This window comes from Cheilinus undulatus, linkage group 2, assembly GCF_018320785.1.
Source record: "Cheilinus undulatus linkage group 2, ASM1832078v1, whole genome shotgun sequence".
NCBI classification, from domain to species: domain Eukaryota; kingdom Metazoa; phylum Chordata; class Actinopteri; order Labriformes; family Labridae; genus Cheilinus; species Cheilinus undulatus.
In genome coordinates this window covers 19,737,918-19,759,014 of record NC_054866.1, presented here as the reverse complement: position 1 = coordinate 19,759,014, position 21,097 = coordinate 19,737,918, and the positions used below count along the sequence as shown (strand labels likewise).

The following is a 21,097-nucleotide window of genomic DNA, read 5'->3' as shown; positions in this document are numbered from 1 at the left end:
AGTGACATCTGGATCAACTTGCTTAGCCTGCTGCCATCACAGCCTAGATAAACATTGGATGGATGGATGGATGGATGGATGGATGGATGGATGGATGGATGGATGGATGGATGGATGGATGGATGGACGGATGGATGGATGGAAAGAATGGATGGATGGATAGATGGATCCATGGATAGATAGATGGATCCATGGTTGATCCATGATTGATCAACGGATGCACAGATGGTTCCATGGATGGCTCCATGAATGAATGGATTGATGGATGGATGAATGAATTAGACAGATTTATGGCTGTCATGAATGCATCTTAAACATGTTGTCTTGGTTTTGGCTTTTCTGTCAATAATAATGGTAACGATATATGAACCACCAACTAAGATGATCAACGAGTGTCTTTAACTGTAACTTTATTACTGGATAGCCCCTTGAGATGACCCATCTCATTTTAGAGGGGGTCCAACACAGAACATAGAAAAAAAACACATTTACATAAACATACATGTAACAAAGGCTCTCAATTACCCACCTCCCCATACATCAGTCCCTTTTTCCACTATACCTACATACAAAGACAAAAGAACATTGTGCCTTGTGGTGTAGATTTTAGAAGGAGTCAAGCAAAAGATAAGTTATTTTCAATAAAGAGGACTAAAACATAGCAATATTAGAAACAGTAATAACAATAGATATGCCAGAGTGGCTAGAGATAGTATGATATTATGATAAGAAGACATTTCCATTAGAAGCAGAGACATGGAGTTTTGAGGTAAGTGAATAATGATTTCTTGAACAGGCTCAGAGAATTAATTGTTCTTATGGCAATGGGTAAGTTATTCCAATCAGACGGGGCTTTGAATTTAAATGCTCGTCTACCAACTTCCTTTTTGGTGAAGGGAACGCAGAAGGGCTTGTCTGAGAGGGTATGGTGATGTGTAAGGTATTAGACGTTGTTCTAAAAAGGCAGGACTTGTCAAATGAATCATTAGATTGTCTGGAGCCAGTGGAAGTGTCATCTTGCTTTGAGAGGTAACCAGTTTAGAGTTTCATACAGGGTACAGTGATGGGTTAGATAAGGGCATCTTAAAATGAATCTACAGAGGCTGTGGTATATAACATTGAGGGGCTGAAGGTGTGATTTGGTAGTGTTCTGATATACAGTGTTAGCATAGTCTAGTATTGGTAGTAGTAGTTGTGTTACAATTTTTTTCTTCATTTGCTGAGTGAAACAATATATAGAGCGATATAGAGTACCTAGGCTCCAGTTAAGCTTATTTGTTATGGAGTCAGTCTGCACATTGAAAGACAGCACTGGGTCAATCTAGAGACCTAAGTACTTAAAAGAATTTACATGCTCCAAAGGAGATCCATCAATTAAAGAAATATTTAAGGTTGTAGAGTCATCAAGGGCTTGTCTTGTGCCAAATGTCATGCTGCAGGATTTCTTTTTGTTCAGCAGTAGTTTGTTGGATAAGAGCCACCTCTGAATAGAGCCAAACTCTCTTTAAAAGATTTTTCAATGGCAGATCTATTTTTACTGGATGTGTAAATTACTGTGTCGTCGGCATATAGGTGTACGTGGCAGTCAGAGCACATTTTAGGGAGATCATTAATAAATATTGAAAAAAGCAGTGGGCCAAGAGATGAGCCTTGTGGAACTCCCTTTTCAATGACCAGATAGTCGGACCGGCTGCCGTTAAGACTGACACACTGACGCCTATTGTGAAGATATGAATTAAACCAAAGCAGAGTACTCTGAGAGACACCAATAGAGAAGAGCTTATCCAGAAGTAGGTAGTGATCAATAATATCAAAGGCTTTAGTTAAATCAAGGAAAACTGCACCAGTGAGCTTGCCTTGCTCTGAAGCGATAAACACATCATTTGTAAAATTAAGAAGGGCTGTAGTTGTGGAAAAGTTAGGTCTAAAGCCTGACTGGTGTGGGGACAGAATGTAGAAATCATTACAGTATTGTGACAGTTAGTTAAAGATTAATTTCTCAAAGATTTTAGCAAAAGAGTAGATAATAGATATTGGACGATAGTTATGTATGTCATAGGGATTGCCTCCCTTGTGGAGTGGAGTGACAGAGGCACTTTCCTAGGCTAACGGGGAGGGCATTAGTTGACAGGGAGAGGTTAGATCACATAATGGAAATATCAAAATAGGAGCTGCTAACTTAATAAATTTAGTTACAATACCATCTGGTCCCGATTTGCAGTCAGCCTTTAGTTTGTTTACTGTACGTAGAACGTCAGCAGGATGGATTTTACAAAAAGAAAAGGAACTTGTATAGGGGGAGGTAGTAGGAGAGTCAAAAGCTATAGGAGGGTCAAACACACAGGGGCTGCTAATAGTGGAGAAGTGTTGATTAAAGATCGTTGAGGACTGCAGTTCTCCTTCCAGCTGCCATCAGTACCACCAGGCCTCACTTCTCTTGTTTTCTTGCTTTTCTGTGCAGAAGCACCTCCCTGATTTGTCATTACTATGTTGTTTTTTTTTTAACTCTGTATGTTTTTTTAAACTCTGTGTTTTTGACCCCTCTTGTTTCCTGTCCTGCAGTGGAGGAGTCTGACATTATCGACTTGGAGAAGCGCTACTGGCTGCTAAAAGCTCAGTCCAGAACTGGACGTTTTGACTTAGAAACCTTTGTTCCGCTGGTCTCTCCCCCTATCCATGCTTCACTGAGTGAAGGTAAGACTTAAAAGTCAATAGTAACAAAATAAAAGTCATAATAATTACAAACACATTACAAAAAAAAAGGAAGACAACATAAGATAAAAGTACGTCTATAAAAGTGAGTTTCTGGAAGTGATTAAAAGACGTCACTGGTTCTATATGCCTTATCTTCTCAGGCAGGTTGTTTCACACTAGAGAAGGTTTGTTAGCATATTTGAGCCTCACTTTTTGAATCTTAGACTTTTGAAATCTTTACAGGCTTATCTTTTTTGTAAGTATTGTCTGATGTTGTGTTTTTCAGGCTTGTTTCACGCCTTTGATGAGAATCGGGACAATCACATCGACTTTAAAGAGATCTCTTGTGGACTGTCTGCATGCTGCAGGGGGCCAGTCGCTGAAAGGCAGAAATGTGAGCCATGCTGTGGTTTTAATCAGTACAGATAAATTTATCCCAAGGCTTCATAAATCCAGTATTTTCCTCTTTGTAGCTGTTATCAGGGGATTTAATGTAAGCTGCACAGTGAGGGTGTTTTTGGAAAGTGGAGGATTGTAGGTCATTAGTACACAATCAGTGGTGCTTGAAATTACATTTGCAGAAAAGGATTTCCTGCTAATAGACTGAGCAGCATTATGTGGCTTTTCTAAGCCTAGGAGAATATGTTTGCATCAGTATTTTGCCTCCTAACTATCTTTTTTCTTTCCGTTTTCCTCTGCTAGTTTGCTTTAAAGTGTTTGATGTGGACCGTGACGGAGTTCTGAGTCGAGATGAGCTCCATGAAATGGTTGTGGCCTTGCTGGAGGTTTGGAAGGACAATCGCACAGACACACTGCCTGTAAGCTCATGTATACACCCACACACTGAGCAAAGATACAGGTAGAGGCTGAAGTCTTGATTCACTGAAGGATTATGTTGCTTTTTCACAAACTAAACCTGTGCAAAAGAGTACAAAAGACTTAAAATACACAGGAAGGGGTTAATGCAGCCCCAACTATACCGCAGAGAAAAGACAATATCTCTGTGCTGGTTGTGCATTTTCAATTTAGGCATTATGGAGTCATTTAGGGAAAAATTGACTTTTCTATGCAAATGCAACCTCATAGCAAAAAGCCTCTAATTTCCAAACATTGACACTAACAGTCTCACACAGTCAGGGTGGGGAAAAATTAACCATCTGCTGAAAGTTGATGGTAACTATGTTGCAGTGTTTATGAGAGAAGTCAAATGCAAACTTTTCTATGATCAGGAAAACAATTCCACCCCTGTATGAGTTAAAAAATGAATGATCTGTAAATTAGGTCTTTCAATATTATTTTTAATCTACAATTATGAATGTTACCAGGGGATTAAATAATTTAGGGCTATCAGCAATTCACAAGTTGTCTGAGAGTGTTTTGCGTAAAGGAAAGGTACAGACAAAAAAAGGGGGAAACCTCACAGAGCAGGAAGACATTTTAGCTGTTTGTGCCTGAATGTAATTCTTATTATCTTTGTGATTCACATCAAGAGAGGGATTCAATTGCAGTAGAGTATGATGTGAAATTTTTGCAAATGCAAGTCTTTCTAAGTAAGCCCTGAGTGTGCACAAAGGATGTTAAAATTTCCTTTGATAACTGGTTTGTCCATTTGTGACACTGAAGATAATCTTTTATGTTTGTATTTTTAAGCTCATAAACTCATTTTGTATGGCAGAACAAATTCAAAAAATTAATTCATATTTAGAGCATCTCAAATTGCTCTCAGACTGACATTTTCATATAGGACAAGAAGAGAAACTGGTTATTATAATTTAAAAAACTTTTGTACCATAAAATTGTTGCTGCTTCATTTTTTCACCTCTTGAAGTTAGCCACTGAGCCGTTCCAATTATGCTATCCATACCTTTGTAGCCCTTATGGAAGTGAACCTGGAACTTAGGTGACTTTAGGGTATTTAAATATTAAATCCGCACCAGTTAATATGACATTGAACATCTTCTTATCAAGTTTTAGTCCTTTTCGATCATTGTTTTTCTTAGCTGCTAATGCTAATAGCCATATTGTTTTCCCAGAATGCATTGTGAGGGGCTGTTTACCAATGGCAGGCTGTTCCATCGTCCTTAGATGGCCTGAAAAGCTTATAATGGAGAGAAAAATTGAAAGAGCCTGAAATGTGGCCCTCTGTTTCAGAAACTGCTTTGAATAATGGTTTGGAAACAGCCAATGGAAAAAGTGTGAGGACTTTTAATGAAAATATGTCAATATTTTGAAAACTTTCTTTCACAGAATGATTATTTTTCACCTCTTGTTCTTTTTTGCAAAAAAAGTTTACAAGTTTGTGCAAAAACGTCTGCTGTTTGTAACAGATAAAAATCTTTTGAGTTTTAATTTCAGTTTAAAGTTTTCTTTTGTCTTAATAGTCCCCTTACTTTTTTGTATTTTTAAATGGTATTAGTGCCATACACATAGTAGTAATAATAATAGCTTGGACTTGTAAAGCGCCTTTCATCGATCAATCAATCAATCAATCAACCAATCAATCAATTAATCAATCAGTCAATCAAACTTTATTTATAAAGCGCTTTTCATACATAACATGTAACTCAAAGTGCTTTACATAAAAAAAAAAAAAACATTCCCTCAAACCCATCCACCCACTCCCACTTTGCTTAACATAGACAATTAAAGTCATTCAATATGTATAAAAGCTAAGAACTAAAATATAAAATAGTATAACTAAAAAATTAAGGTAGGAAAAGAATAAAATTCATAAATAAATACAAATTGAAGGCCTAAAATAAATAAATATCATAAATATAAATAAAATAAATAAATATCAATCGAATGCTAAGCTAAAAAGCTGTGTCTTGAGTCTGCTCTTAAAACATGTTCTCTGCAGCCCTGAGGTCCTCCGGCAGGCTGTTCCATAGACGAGGGCCGTAGTACAGTTGATTCCATGTCTCCTGATGACACTGCCATGAGACCCAAGGTCACTTTACTGAAGAGTGGAAAACAAGACACAACACAAAAGACAACTACTAAGTTGATTGTATGCAGGGGGGTAGGTTTAGGAGAGACTGTAGGCTGTGGAGAACAGGTGGTGCTTGAGGAGTTTTTTAAACGTGTCCAAGGATCGAGCAAGGATGGAGCACATATTTTTAAAGCCTAGGTTATCCCGAAAAAAGAATGTTCAGAACTTGACCACACCTTTTTAAGAGCTTTTTAAGAGAACAAGTCCATGTGAGACAAAATGGTTAAAAAGTAGCTGAAGGCTCAGAGGGTTCACACAGTCAAAGTAGAATATTGAGAATTTCTTCAAGCAAAAATAAGCTATGGAATATAAAAAGTAAAAGGAAATAGCCGGAAATCGTTTATTTCACCACTTTCAAACAGTTGAATGCTTTGTTAATCTTACATTTCAAGACCTTGACTGTTGTGATTTTTCCACACCAGCTGATGAGGATGAGCTGCTGCATGGTATTTGCAATTTTATGCTAATGTGTTTTGTTATCTTGCAGGAGCTGCACAGTAGCGTATCAGACATTGTAGAGGGCATCCTGAAGATGCATGACACAACCAAGGTGAGATACACTACTCTTGCTGACAGAATAATCAGCTTTTTAACCTTCAGATGTTTATCTTTTGACTTTTGCTCCAAAAAAGAATGACACTTTCTAACGCCAGCGTTGAGCTGGATCAGTTCCACATGTTGTCACTGGAAGCTGGAGGGTTGGAACTAGAAGGTTGTCAAAATGTACAGTACTAAGATTTTTTTAATACCACGTGTTGTAAAATAACACAGTCTGCATTCCTTTAATGATTGTTAGTATCCGACATTTTTTTAACCGTATTGTATCATATTTTAAAAGAAAGGTGCTACAAGATAAAAAGAGAGAGAGGACTACCACATACAAAAGTTGACTGCTTAACTCTGGTTTTACTTAATCTTTTTTTAGGAGAACTCTCTCAGTTAGTGAAATTGATTAAGCTGTTGTTTTCCTTCCTCTCCAGCTGGGTCACCTGACCCTGGAGGACTATCAGATCTGGAGTGTGAAGAGTGCTTTGGCCAATGAGTTCCTAAACCTGCTTTTCCAGGTCAGTACTCACATCCTGCTGTTATACAACTTTGTTTTTGCTGAAATTAAACTGAATTAGCCGATTTTCTAAGTATTTTATACATGTTTTATGTGCATTTTTTCATGTGCTTGTCTTGGTCCAGGTCTGCCACATTGTCCTTGGCCTGAGACCTGGTACTCCTGAGGAGGAGGGACAAATCATCAGGTACATATCTGTCTCATGGTGTTTTCATACATCCACAGAACCCCTGAAAATTTTACAAATGTTTTTAAGTGAGCTACCTTTGTGAATATAAACAGGCCATTTTTCTTAACCCTGACTTAATCTGCATATTCCTTTGTGAAGTCAGGATGAACCAGTTTGTGAAATTAACAGGAAAGCATCACAGAAATCCCCTGTAAGCAGGGTTGATGATTTCTGTAATGGTAAAATCTCCTGTGTAATTGTCTCACATGCAATATTACATGCAGCATTGATATTAAGGCAAAAGACACTGTAATTTAAATATGAATAAGAAACTCAAGAAGATACTAGGGTGAGCCTGAATTTACAGGACTAAATGTTTGAAAACAGCCTTTTTTACAGATTGTGTGTTAAACTTTGTAGAACAAATTGGTTCAATGGTTGTGCTTTAGTAACGTGTCTTTTCTTTGTCTCTGTGTTTGTGTTTATGTGTAGGGGTTGGTTAGAGAGAGAGAGTAGACATGGGCTGCAGCAGGGTCAGAACTGGTTCCTCATCTCCATGCTGTGGTGGCAGCAGTGGAAGGACTACGTTAAATATGTAAGTCAGCTTAAGCACCGGTTCAGACCAAAGACTTGTGACACTACAAGACCATTTTAGAACATTGCTGAAGACCGTTGCAGATGTGTGAACTGAGCTGACGCAGCTCTGAATAAGACTGGGTGATGGTGTTACTGTCAGTTTGTGACATTTCCAACAGCTGGTTTTAGAATGTCAGGCATACAGAGTGTTTCAACAGCCAATCAGCACCTTTAATCAAGAGAGGAAGTCTGCTGTTCACATCAGTTTTACTTTTTATGAATGGGATACATTGTACATTGGTAACAGTATATCTCTAGGGATATAGTTTACCTGTTGCCAGTTAGAGCAGCGTTATCATCAGCCGTTTCCCTTGTTAAATACAGTCTCAGTAGTCACTGTTTGCTCTGCCTAACATATGCAGCACCAGTAAGAGTGAAAACTGAACCAAAGATGGATGTCACTATTGAAATGTCGTCTCTCCTAGTTGCAGTGGTGTGAACTGACAGGCTTTCAGGACATAGTGGCCCGTTACAGGCAGTTTAAAGTTTAATCTCATCTTGTCATGAATCTTTGGTCTGAACTGGGTTTCAAAGATGTGTAAAAAAGATATGGACTTATAATAACCCTTTATCACTTATTATATAGCAGCACACTGGGATAGATGTAGTGAACTCAAAGAAAACAAACAGCACATTAATCTCAGGTAAACAATGACAGGGCAGTCCCTGCATCTGTCTTCCCACACAGGAGCATAAAGGCATCGTGGTGGAGCAGCCGTCCATCCTGAGCTCGCTGCGGACCCCCATGGCCACAGCCACTGTAGAGCACAGTCCACCAGACAGACTGGGAGGACTGGGAACCTTTAGTCAGGTCAGCCCCACTGAGGAGAGGTCACCTGATGCCATTTCCAGTGCATCTGAAGCTACAGAGAGCGGTGAGTCTGGACACTGCAGTTAATCACAACGCTTACTAACAAGGATACTGCTGCTTCTTTATTTTCAGGCTTTAAATTATTATTTTTTTGTTTCCCTGCTGGTTTAATGCAGCTTTACCATTTTATTCAGAAGCTGCTGTCCAAATACGAAGATGAAACTAAGACAGGAACTTTTCATGATTATAGCTGTGGTACCCAGTTCACAGTGCGTTTATAAAATAGATTAAGCTGTTCGATGGGAAGCTATGTTAATTTGTTGCTTGTTACTTGCCTCAGATCAGCCCTAGAGTTGTCAAAATTAAAAAGGATTTGATACATTTTCAATATCATGTGTTTTAAAACAATACAATCTGTTATTCAATGAACCGTAGTAACAAAAAGAACCACAATTTAAAACTGCATTTGTTGTAGTGGATCTCTTTTCTTCCACCTCTGCAGATATTTTTTCTTTGTAGAATATTTGCTATCAAATATCGCTGAAGTAATCATAACTAAAAAACAAGGTGAGCATTAACAAACAAGCAAGCTGCAGCTTAGCTCACAAGCTGTGACATCCAAAGTCACTGAGAAATAAATTTTTTTAACCTCATGTTTTTTTTTTTTTTTTTAAAGGTTGCCTTACAAGTTAGAGAAATGTATTACTTTCTGTTTCTGATTGATAATTTTTTTCCCTCTAATCTGTCGCTGCAGCCTTGAGCCCTCAGGTAGCTCCCTCAGCTACAGAGAGCTGTTTTGCCCGTCAACACAATGTGTCCGACAACAACAATCAGTGTTTTTCCGGAGCTAACGGACACCTCCCCTCTCAGCTGGCAGCACAGAGACCCGGAGCAATCGACAACCAGCCCCTGGTCAACACTGACGCCATGAAGGCAAGTTGGTTTGTTGTGTCGTGAATAAAACATAGACTGTTTGGCTTATTTACATGAAATGTTTTAAATCTAAACTGTTTTTTATTTTCAATGTGCTCAGGAGCTTGGTCATGAGTTGTCATTGGTCAAATGTAGTGGAATGAGGCTTTTTAATCATTGAGATTTGATGAGAACACATTGGATATATTTTATAAAAAAATGTGATTCAGTAGATTTTTAAAAACGTACAAAGTAAAGTCAAATACAAATATTAGGTTTATTTATTTGATTGTGAAGAGAAAAAATTGTTTTTGAGTCGTGATATTGTTAGCCTTGCCTTATTTTAAAACACACCACAGGTCGTCAGAATTTAATTAACTTAAAAAGGAGTACACAAACCAAAACCTCTGAGCTCACTGGTTACAAATAATTTTGTCTACTTTCTTTGAATAGCTTAACCCTGCAATCCAATAACCTGGCAAGATTCCATGTCTGTCATTAGACAGATCCATCCTGCAAAAGCCTCAAGCTGAACTTGTTCTTGGTAGGAGATACATCACACCAACCAGTCATTTGAGAAAAAAGGGACAGTATCAATCAGCGTAGTCTTGTTTAAGCGACTGCAAGTCTGTGAACATTGGCGACAAGTGCAGGGATTAGCACAGAGGATGCTAGAGCAGCATTTTCTTTAGTGGTCTTCATGCTACTTTTTACTTTTTAAACCTTGATTCATTGCTAATAAGAATCAATCACTATCAGTATTTTCTAAGAAAAAAGTTGTGATTCAATTCAAACTCCTTCCAAGAATATTAGTTAAATTTAAGCAGACACACTAATGAATTTAGCCCCACAATTCCTAAGACAAGTTAAAAATAGAGGACTGTATCTATTAAAAACCACAGGCAAACTCTGGCACACTGTCTAAATTGCACAAACACCTGGCAGTGTTTCAATAGGCACCAAATATTGGGCATTTTTTTGTTTTAGTTGCCAAAAATTTTAGGAAAACTGCACACTGTCTCTATTGTTTTTGTACAATGTTTCTGTGCAGTTTGGGCAGGGCTCTCTCTTTTTGACTTGTGGCAGCTTTGTTTGAAAAGGCAACAAGAAATTGGGAGCTTATTAAAATATTTGGTACTTAACAATGTGAATCATCAAATAACATGGATGATATCATTCTTAAACAAGCAGTAACTAAAATATGCTGAACATTTTAACAACTGTAGTCCTTCCCTAGCTCTCAGTCCTGAAGGACTCATATTATTGTTGTGAATAAAATAGCACTCTTCTTGCTGTTAAGAGAACTTGGGTATGAGGAAACTCACATTAAAGAGACAAGTGTATGTTGTCCTTTACTGAAGGGTAGTTAAAGTAAAATCTAATGAGGTTTTATCCTTGAACAAATAGGCTTTAGGTTTGTTTGTTTATTTCTGTGTCACACTGAAATAACGTATTTTAGAAAAGATGGCATGTAACCTCCAGTTTTGTCTGCACATTTTAAATTTTTAGCAGCTTGTGTGATTATTTCCAGATAAAACAATGTTTTAGTTTGAGCTCCAGTTTTGGCAAGGTGATGGCTACATCAGATAAATCTCTCAGTCAACACTGATCATGCATCATGTTCACAGCTTTTCTCTGCTTCATGTTTGTCATACGAGAACAGGGAAACTCCTCCGTCTCAGAGAAAACTCCAAGATCAATATGATCACTCAGGATTTATTGTCTGAGCTGATCGACAGAGACATGCCATTACGACACAGCTGTGATCTGGATCTTTGAGCCGCTGGTTTATATTTACAGACATCTTTAACACGTACCAAACAGTGTGTTAGAGGAATATTTCTTCCAGATTCCTCTTAGTTCACCAGATTCCAAGTTAAGAGTAACTCCTCCTCTGCTGGTCTGAGCTCTCAGTGACCAGATGATGCTTCCTCTTTCTTCTGACTTATCTCTGTATTTTGCTGTAATAACAGTGGATACGATCCCTGTCTATTATCTGTAATTCAAGCAGGCAGAGTGCTGTTTTTTTCTGAACATGTTTGAATGCTTTGTCCCTGCAGGCCCCCACGTTAACCATGGAGGGCGGCCGACTGAAGCGCTCCTTGCAGCTGCCACTGGGCAGAGACTTTGAGATTGTGCCAGAACCGGTGTGGCGGGCACTCTACCACTGGTACGGTGCCAACCTCAGCCTGCCACGACCGGTGAGTTTATACTGAAAAAACACACTCATTATCTACTGTGGATAGCTGTCACTGTGATGTTAATGTGGGATTTGTGAGCTGTACATGGCATATGAACAGGTTAGACTTAGGCAAGCGTGGATTTAACTGATTATACATTATTGGCATATCACTGCAGTTTCTTTAAAATTTGAGAATGAATAAAACAATATTTATAAGAAAAGTAGGTGGACTGGTGTTATAGCCAGATAAGTCTAAAATACATGTCATGATGCTAAAATGAAGTAAATGTAAAAATAAATACATTAAAAACAAATAAAGAACCTGTGCATCCAAAATTGAATAAAACATAGTCTGACCATTTGTCAATTTATAATAAATAAGTCTTCCTTGAAATACTTCTTTTTTTTTACCTAAAACATCACTAATGCAATAAGACTGTCAAGATTTTTTATGCCTCATGTTTAAGGGCTACAGAGGAAATCATCACTTTAATGATATTACAATACAAGCTTTTGCAACAAAAAAAAACAACTGAAATGTCTAACTTTATAGCAGTATGTAAGAAGAAATATTTTACGAGCAATTCTTTCTCCCTCACTCATTATTGCATAGGTTCACATCATTTTAATGCAGTCAGATGAAATTCAAACTAGTTTTTTACCACCATCAGATGAATTGTTCCAAATTTTATTATGGGAAAAAAAGATCTTGATTTACTTTAGATTCACAAGAAACATGTTAGCTAAAGCTGGCATAATAAAATGAATAAATATGATTTTGAGATTCAGATTAACACTGCTTTAACATTATTTTGTAGCACATTTCCCCAAAAACTGATCTCAACAACCCTATCATGTATGATGCATACTTCAGCGAATGGTTAAACATATTTCTGTCCAAATATAGCTCTGATGTACCACCAACTGTCATTGCTTAATGAAGCATTGTTTTTCAGACAAAACAAGCTGTAAACATAGTTAGAATACTCTGGAGCAAGTGATGCACAAAATCTAAGAACTTGGCCATAATGATCCTTAAAGCCATTCAGGGTAGAAATCTGACAACTCATTGTTTTTATATATATATTTATATATATATATATATATATATATATATTTATGTAAGGGTTTTTGTTTTTATTTTGCTCTTTAATCCTTTATTAAGGGAATAATGTAGTTGGTAGAGAACTACAGAGGTAATACTTCCCTCTCTCTGGCCTTGTAGGTGATCTTGGATAGTAAGACAAGCCAAGCAGAGCTGGAACTCTTCCCCCGCTACCTACTCTTCCTCCGTCAGCAGCCGGCCACACGCTCCCCCCAGTCCAACATCTGGGTCAATATGGGTATGACCAGCCTGCGAATGTTCCCTCCGTATTTACCCGCAGCAAGAGGTAATGTAAGCCTGCAGCAAGACCAGAGCAAGCCGTCGACAAATGCTTCATTGAGTTCCCTGCATCCCTCCCTTTAATCTTCCCAAAGTGGACTGATCCTGCCCTGGCAGTGCTCTGGAGTGGGCGGTGGGATAAACCAACAGCCCATGAAGGGGACAGACTGCTGATCTCTCGAAACGATTTGAATCTTTCAATTGTCACAGACTTTGCTGCTCATGTGTTAGTTTTGACAAAACACTTGTGGTGTCTTACATTCACTTTCATTATTATTTTTCAGTATCAAAGTAAACAAACTTTGAACAGTCTTGGACCTGATGATATTGTGGCTCAAGTTGGAAATATCAGACAGAGCTTTACAGCAAGGCAGTAGACACACACGCTCTTTGAATTTGATTTGTCTTGTTTAGTATCCTTAACCAAAATTAAAAATACTTCTAAACCAAGGAATGTTGATCTGTTTCAAATAGATGTTCACCCTTAGCTCCAGATTGATTTCATCTGAAAAAATGTTTATTTCTGCTGGAAAAAGTTTGGCATTTCCCTCTGGGTCTCTATCCACATTGCTAACACAGCAACATTTCTTCAGATGTTACAATAAGGATAGAAAGCTCTACTTTGAGTCAGGTTCCTTTTTTACAATTAGAAGAAACCTGATGAATCATTTTATTTCTCAGGTTTTCCAAAGTAGAAATCACACATCAATCGTTGAATAGATGCATAGGAAAGTAATGTGTCAGTCAAATGTTACACTACATTCACTGGCATTGTTTCACAAATACTAGACCTTCATCAGACAAACGGTTTGCTGTAGTGTGCAGGACATCTTAAATATATAGTTTATGCAAGCCTACAAAGAATTAACATCATGATGTCAGAGCCCAAATGATCCATTGATGGGTAAATGTCCAATACCTGCATCCTGACTGAGAGTGCACTTAGCAAAACCAATCACCATTTTACCCCTGCAAATTATGTGCATCATTCACCAACATTTTTAAAATATTAATATTTGTTCCCAAGAAAAATCTCTGCTAGATTTTTGACTTGTTCTTAAACTGCTGAATAGTTCATGTCTGTGTTCTTAAATTAATGAATGCCATTTCCTTACAAGCTGGAAGCTCAGGCATGATTTTTCCCTAATTAACATGGAGCCACACCCCTTTTTTGCCCATAAATGGGCATGAGACTGCAGAGCTGTGGGCACACAGCACATACACAGAAGTCACACAGGTTAAAAAAGAGAAGTAGAGAGAGCACAGGCCAGATTGAGAAATTTAAACAGTTGCATACAAGATGTAAAAAATTCTGGAGCAACTAGGAAAGGATATATTGCAAGGCTGATTTAATGACATTATATTAAGTACTGTCAGTATTAAATTACTAAATACACACAACAACAACAAAAATATGATCATTCATTTCACTAGTTCAGACAGCAGTGCTGTCAGAAATTATCATTCTGTTATCAGGACAAAATAGACAACTGTGGCAGTAAAATAACTGGAAACAGAAGGGAGTAGTAGATCATATCTCATATTGTTTGCAAATTGAATATGAGTTGGTGGAAACCCACATTTATTCTAAAATCTGACGCTGTGAAGTGATGGATCATCTTTAAATACAATGATAAGTTACCCATAGGTGGGTTTATTGTTTCAAATAAGTGTTTAGGAAAAAAAATCTCTCTGGAATATTAAGTTTATATTCATAGCTTAACATTTAGCAGTTAGGATCAAATGTTGCGTTATGAAATCATAGTTGTTCAAATCATGTATTTAATCATGTTATTTAATAATACAAATGTGCTAATTTAAGCAAAACAGTAAAAAGGAAATGTAAGTTGTCATATGCTATTTTATATTTTGGAATTTTACAACTTGAGGTCTGATAAGAGTAGATATAACAATTTTCCTTTTTTTGCAACTTTATAATTTCAAGTGTTACACCTCATGGTTTACATATTTAACTTTTTTTCCCCAACAACAAAATTAAATACAAGTATATACAATTTGGCAAACATTCATACATAACTTATGTCATGGCATTAATCTGTTCTGCATAAGAGGAAGAATTAAACATTCAACAAACAGACTGGTACGTTCTCTCAGACACACTTTTCCATTTGGACACTCACACCCATTCACCCCTACCTACACAATATAACTAAAGCAAAGAAATGAATAAAGGGAGTATGAAAATAAGTAATTTTTTTTTTTTTTAAGAGCAGTTGGTGAATGATGTCCGGTGTCTCTGAGTAGGCATTGCTGTGTTTCATCACCAAGTTGTGGCAAGACTACCAGTTAGAGAGGGAGTCTTAAAAAAAAAATAACGTATGAAACATGTTGAACAAGCTGATAGAAGCATCGGCCCATCAGTTTGAACAGAGCTGAGAACAACAAACCCAGAGGGAGTTCTAAAGTAATTAAACCACTTTACTTATTCTAGCATATTAAACTGTTGCATATTCAGATGATGGCATAGTAAGCCTTCAAAGGATTTGCAACATTACGACACCAGCTGTGTTTCCCACCCATGGTGTGACTTCTGAGGACATTGGCATTTGTTTTCTGAGCCAGCCTTATGATGAGGTGCCTTTTCCCCACTTTCTCTTTGGCTTCAGTTTTTAACCCTGAAGAGATCCATTTGTCACATAGTAGGAAAAAGGATTCATTTTCTTGTTACGTTATGGAGACTGTAAGCCAGACTCATTTCAGTCATTTTATTCCAGTTAGCTTGTCTTTGGTATAATCTATGCAATGGTAGAAACCCTAGATATAGACCCACTCAGTCCCGTGCATGTTGTCCCTTACATCATGTCTAAATGGATCTATTGGACAAGTCTAAACTACAAATGAGAGTGGAGATGTGTACATTTGCTCTGGAGTAATCAGGTTGGAGATGGCATCATCAGCTCTGAGCTCGAGAGCACTGCTCCACTTGAAGTATCAGGTTTCCCTGGAGAAGCTTTGGCCTCCATCATTCTGAGTCAGAGCAGCTACTCAACATTTAGTACCTCTGTTGTGCACAAGGCCATGTATCTGCAGTGGATCTAATTCTGCCTCATATTCGATATAATGTCCTCCAGGAGCTTGAGGGCAGCAACATAACACTTGGACAAGTGTACAGGACTGTTTTTTTCTGGTTGAGTAGCAAAGCTGTGCAGATTGAAAGAAGTATTAAAATCACTTCTTTGAAGAATAATGTGAAACTGATTTTAGTTTTGTAAGGCTTTAAACTGATTTAATAAAACTAATGTGTTGTTTTGTATTTGATTTAATCTAATCTAAGTCCACTAAATGCACCACTTTGATTGACAAATCAAGTCTGTATTGATTGACAGAAAAGCCCTTTCTTGCTGCTTCCTTACAACTAATCCTCAGTCCCCAGAATGTTGTTGGTGGTATTATTCATTTGTCTGCGTCTGTGCCTCTTCTAATTTACAATAGAGGGTATGCATTTGCATCACTTTCCCACCTGGACATGCCCCCTGTGTCAGACAGCCAAACAACCAAAAATATGTCTGCCTTTAGAGATTGGAATGAAACAGACAAATATCAGCTTTGAAACACCCTCCCCTACATTTATACATTATAGATCACATAGGTCCACCTATTAACTGTGCCATGTTTTTGTAAAAATAAAATATGGGTCGCATATTTGAGGAGGTTTTTGACCCTGTATAAACCACCTCTAAACTCATCAGAGACAATACAGTGGTCTAGTTGTACATGTCTGAACCTGAGTCAGACCCCACTATGTGAATGAAACAGCTCATCTACAGCTTTTTAAATCAAAGCTAATGTTGCTAATCCAGCTATGTGAATGACACAAGCTTATATCCAGGCTATTACTAATTTTGCTAATGTTATTAACTTGTACTTAACATCCAAAAAACAGAATATCCTGGTATTTTAAGATACTTCCACTTTGTCATTAGATTTATCACTGATAGTTGGTACTAACCCCTATTTTAGAAGGAGCTGCAGCTAGTCCTACAATGACTGCCTAACAGTGAAGAGGCGCACCAGTGTAAATTGTTTGATTTACATAAACAAGTCTTTCCCAACTGTTGACAAGATATTTCCATAAACAATAAAGTCCAGCTGCATCCCTTTTAGGTCCTCTGAGGCAGAAATGCAACGTAAAGACACATCTTGGTCTTTGCAGCCAACAACAGAGCAGCCTCTAGCTGAGCTCGACATTATTGTTGAAGCTCCTCACTCGCCAGGAAAAACAATGGCAGACTAGCAGATGTTTAGCTCAGAAGTTGTGGGTAGATACCAGGTGAGGGGTGGATACTATTATGACTGTCATTATAATGTCACAAAGAGAGACATTTATCAGGCTGAGCAGGCTCAGTAGCCTATGATTGCTCTGTCACTGACTGATGCCTCTGGCATACCCTCGATTTGAAGTCCTTCCAGATGGGAAAAAGTCAAATGATCATATAAAGATTTCTAACAGGCTGTTGAGATCTTCACTCTCATCTTTGTGTTCCCTAGCGGGCAGCGTACCATCACCCAACGCTCCTCTGAAGAGGGTCCTAGCCTACACAGGCTGTTTCAGCCGCATGAGCACCATCAAAGACATCCACCTTTACCTGTCCCAGAGACTCCGCATCAAAGAGGAGGACATGAGACTCTGGCTCTACAACAGTGAGGTATGCTGCACACTGTCACCTCTAACTTTTATGAAATGCCAAAGACTAATCAGTCATGATGATATAAAATTTCTCCGGATGACTGGTTATGTTAACAGGATTCGTATTACAAAGTTAAAGCCTTTAATTATTTTAAAATCTAAATTTGTGTTTCAATTTAGTTTCCAGTCATCTTGTCATGTTATCCAATAATGAGCTTGAATCAAAAAGTGGCTCATTTAAGTATTATTGGTATTCACAGCTCAACCTTGTTCATGTATTCAGAACACTTTTAGGATGATAAAAACTTTGTTGAGGAGCTCTAAGCTAGATATGACTTTTTTTGCTGTGAAGTTTTCATATGCCTGTTATACCTGCTGCTAAAATAGCCTTTTTCAAATATTTAAACCCCAATGAGTTATTGTGACATGCAGGTCAGCATGTTATTACAGCACATAGTTTATTGGTGAATAAAAACAAGAAACGACCCAATATTTGGTGTCCACCACTTCTATTTTTAAAGCAGGCATATTAAAAGGGGTATTGATTATGTTTGTTCATTTCAAGTATCATATTAAAGTTCTGAATTTGGATATTGTCATAAATCCAACAGTATCAACTCCAAAAATGTCCGCATCTCTTTACGTTATATGTACATAAATGCAAAACTAAAAATGAGCTGATGCAAAAGAAACAAAATGAAGCTTCTTAATTTTTCATCTGCAGAACTACCTCACTCTCCTGGACGATGAAGATCACACACTGGAGAGCCTGAAGATCCAGGACGAGCAGCAGCTGGTTATTGAAGGTAAGGAACACACCTCCATGTTAATGTCTAATTTCTTTCCAGGAAAAAACAGACAGACATTTCAAACTACTACAGGGCTCTTTGAATCATGCTTCTCTCTTTCCACAGTCAGGAACAAAGACATGAGCTGGCCTGAGGAAATGTCCTTCATTGCCAACAGTAGTAAGATGGACAGACACAAAGGTAAGCTGGAAGATGATCACTAAGCTTCTTTGTTCCCTGAGGGCCACATAGAAGGTGGTTTGGTTGTTGTGTTTGAATTCTGCTCATTTTTGTGGAACATGGGGGATCAATTAAATTTTCAGGAAATAATTGACATTTTCGAATCGTAAAAAAAGTAAATATTTTATGCAGTTCTGTAAAAGATGTTGAGTCTTGTGTTTTAAGTCTGATCAGTACGTCTTTGTTTTCTACTCCAGTTCCTACAGAGAAAGGAGCGACTGGCCTCAGTAACCTTGGCAACACGTGCTTCATGAACTCCAGTATTCAGTGTGTGAGCAACACAAAGCCCCTCACAGACTACTTTATCTCTGGAAGACACCTCTATGAACTCAACAGGTGATGTCTCGGCTGGTTTCACTATTGCATAAACTCTGCCACTGTTTCTCTCAGCCTGTAGCTTTAACTAGCATGTTTTTTGGGCATTTACAGAACAAATCCCATTGGGATGCGAGGTCACATGGCCAAATGTTATGGTGACCTGGTGATGGAGCTGTGGAGTGGGACACAGAAGAACGTAGCTCCACTTAAACTGAGGGTGAGTGGGGTCAAAAACATTTCAGTTTTCAATGAAACAGCCAACAGGGCTAAACTACACCCACATTTTTTATTTTCTTTAGAATGAAACTTTGCTGACTGAAAGATGCGGCAAAACACTAAAGCCATTGTCTAATGTGTATTGTTACTGTTTATTCACACAAGTACATACAGATTACATTCATCCTGTACAGAATGAACATGAAGCAGACACCATAGATGTTTTTTGAAGATGTTTTGTCATGCTTTTAATTTTCCTCCACTTCCTGCAAGCTGAATAAACATGAAGCAAAACTCACTGCCTTCAAACTTTAAAAATGCTTTAGACTGAAATGGAATTATATTAAGCTGTCAATGCCATTAATAGTTGTAATATCATGTGTTTTAGATAAAATTACTGTTATTCTAGTAATGGATGATACTGAAAATTACCAAAGCTTTAAAAAAAAAAAAAAAATTAAGATCTTAAGTTGCATTTTAACCAAAAGCTGCTGCCAGTGAGGGAGAGCAAGAGAGCACACTGTCTTAGCTGCAAAAATGCTCTTAGAAAGTTTTTGTTACAGTGTGCAGGAGTTTCTCTGCATTAAAAAGAAATAATCAAATACTGGGTGCCTAGTTCATGTATGTTTGTTGCTGTGGTGTCAAAACATTTGATTTGACTAAAATCCTGGTGCCATGGCAGGCATAAAATTAAGCTTTTGATGTCATTTCTTTCTCTGAAGTGGACGATAGCAAAGTACGCCCCACGCTTTAATGGCTTCCAGCAGCAGGACTCTCAGGAGCTGCTGGCCTTCCTCCTAGATGGCCTTCATGAAGACCTGAACCGCGTCCATGAGAAACCGTATGTGGAGCTGAAGGACAGTGACGGCAGGCCGGACTGGGAGGTCGCCTCCGAGGTCAGATATTACACACTATAATAATTTCTCTAGGAGCAAGTTGTTCAGATTAACATAGAAAAAACATAAATTAACACTGTGACATGCAGATGTCAATAAATTTTCCACCAGAGAGATGAAATATAAGGTAAAATCTGAAATAATACTGATGCTAAAAACAGCTCATAAACCAATAATACATACACAAAGTTAAATGACGACCATGTGTTCCAATCTGTGGAGTTATAGGACTGCTAAAGGAGCTATTTAAAAAATATACAGTGCATTCAAAAAGTATTCAGACCCCTTTCACTTTTTAATCTTTTTTTTGTTGCATCCTGATGCTACAGCCAAAAAAAGTTATATTTTTCTCTTATTAATGTACACTAAATACCCCATGATGACAAAGTGAAAAACAAAATTTTGGAATTTTTTTCAAATTTATGAAAATTAAAAAAATGAAATATCACATTGAAGTTAGTATTTAGACAGTTTGCAAAAACACTTGAAATTTAGCTCAGGTGCCTCCCATTTCTCCAGATCATTGCTGAGATGTTTCTACACCTTGATTAGAGTCCACATGTGATAAAGAAATTGGTTGGACATGATTTCGAAAGGCACATACCTCTCTATAGAAGGCCTTACTGTTAACAATGCATATCAGAGAGAAAATCAAGCCATGAAGTCAAAGGAACTGTCTGCTTTTAATCCTTTATTAAAATCTAATAAAGGATTAAAAGCAATATAATTATTAGGCTGCCCCTGAAAATAACCTCATTATCAGAAAATGTAGATTTTCAGGTGAAGGGTACTATTTGAAATGTATTTTTTTTAATTTGAAATTAAGAATAATTCCTCATTAAATATTAAATCCAGCAGCTGATCACAATTTTCACAAAATAATCATTTGACAGCCCTAATAATGTATTTATTCATGCATTTACCTAAGTCCTTTTCCTTACATACAAAACTTTCCATACATCTGTTTAATTGATTTTTTAAAGTTTTAGCATGATGTACAAAATGTAAATAAAACCAGGCTTTCCTAAATCATTTATTTTTTATCTTTAGATTAATTTTAAATGATTCATGTATTTTTGTTTACATTCATTCTTAGAATTTGTATGTGCCAAGCTATCAGTAAATTGGTGTTGTATATTCAGAGAAAA

The 21,097-nt window shown here is 37.4% G+C and overlaps 1 protein-coding gene across 3 annotated transcripts in view; it reads left to right on the top strand.

The window, feature by feature from the left end:
• usp32 (ubiquitin specific peptidase 32) overlaps positions 1-21,097 on the top strand; it is a 97,450-nt gene that overhangs the window by 53,911 nt on the left and 22,442 nt on the right. The window contains exons 6-22 of one of the 3 annotated variants that reach the window (XM_041813278.1): positions 2,563-2,694; positions 2,981-3,088; positions 3,397-3,512; positions 6,174-6,236; positions 6,667-6,750; positions 6,875-6,936; positions 7,411-7,513; positions 8,243-8,429; positions 9,120-9,298; positions 11,338-11,478; positions 12,685-12,850; positions 17,353-17,510; positions 18,216-18,297; positions 18,406-18,480; positions 18,717-18,855; positions 18,949-19,054; positions 19,776-19,949. In XM_041813278.1, the coding sequence (XP_041669212.1) occupies positions 2,563-2,694; positions 2,981-3,088; positions 3,397-3,512; positions 6,174-6,236; positions 6,667-6,750; positions 6,875-6,936; positions 7,411-7,513; positions 8,243-8,429; positions 9,120-9,298; positions 11,338-11,478; positions 12,685-12,850; positions 17,353-17,510; positions 18,216-18,297; positions 18,406-18,480; positions 18,717-18,855; positions 18,949-19,054; positions 19,776-19,949 (2,075 nt within the window). Of the gene's footprint in view, positions 1-2,562; positions 2,695-2,980; positions 3,089-3,396; positions 3,513-6,173; positions 6,237-6,666; positions 6,751-6,874; positions 6,937-7,410; positions 7,514-8,212; positions 8,430-9,119; positions 9,299-11,337; positions 11,479-12,684; positions 12,851-17,352; positions 17,511-18,215; positions 18,298-18,405; positions 18,481-18,716; positions 18,856-18,948; positions 19,055-19,775; positions 19,950-21,097 lie in introns of all 3 variants that reach the window. The other 2 variants (XM_041813286.1, XM_041813269.1) reach the window with 2 other exon arrangements.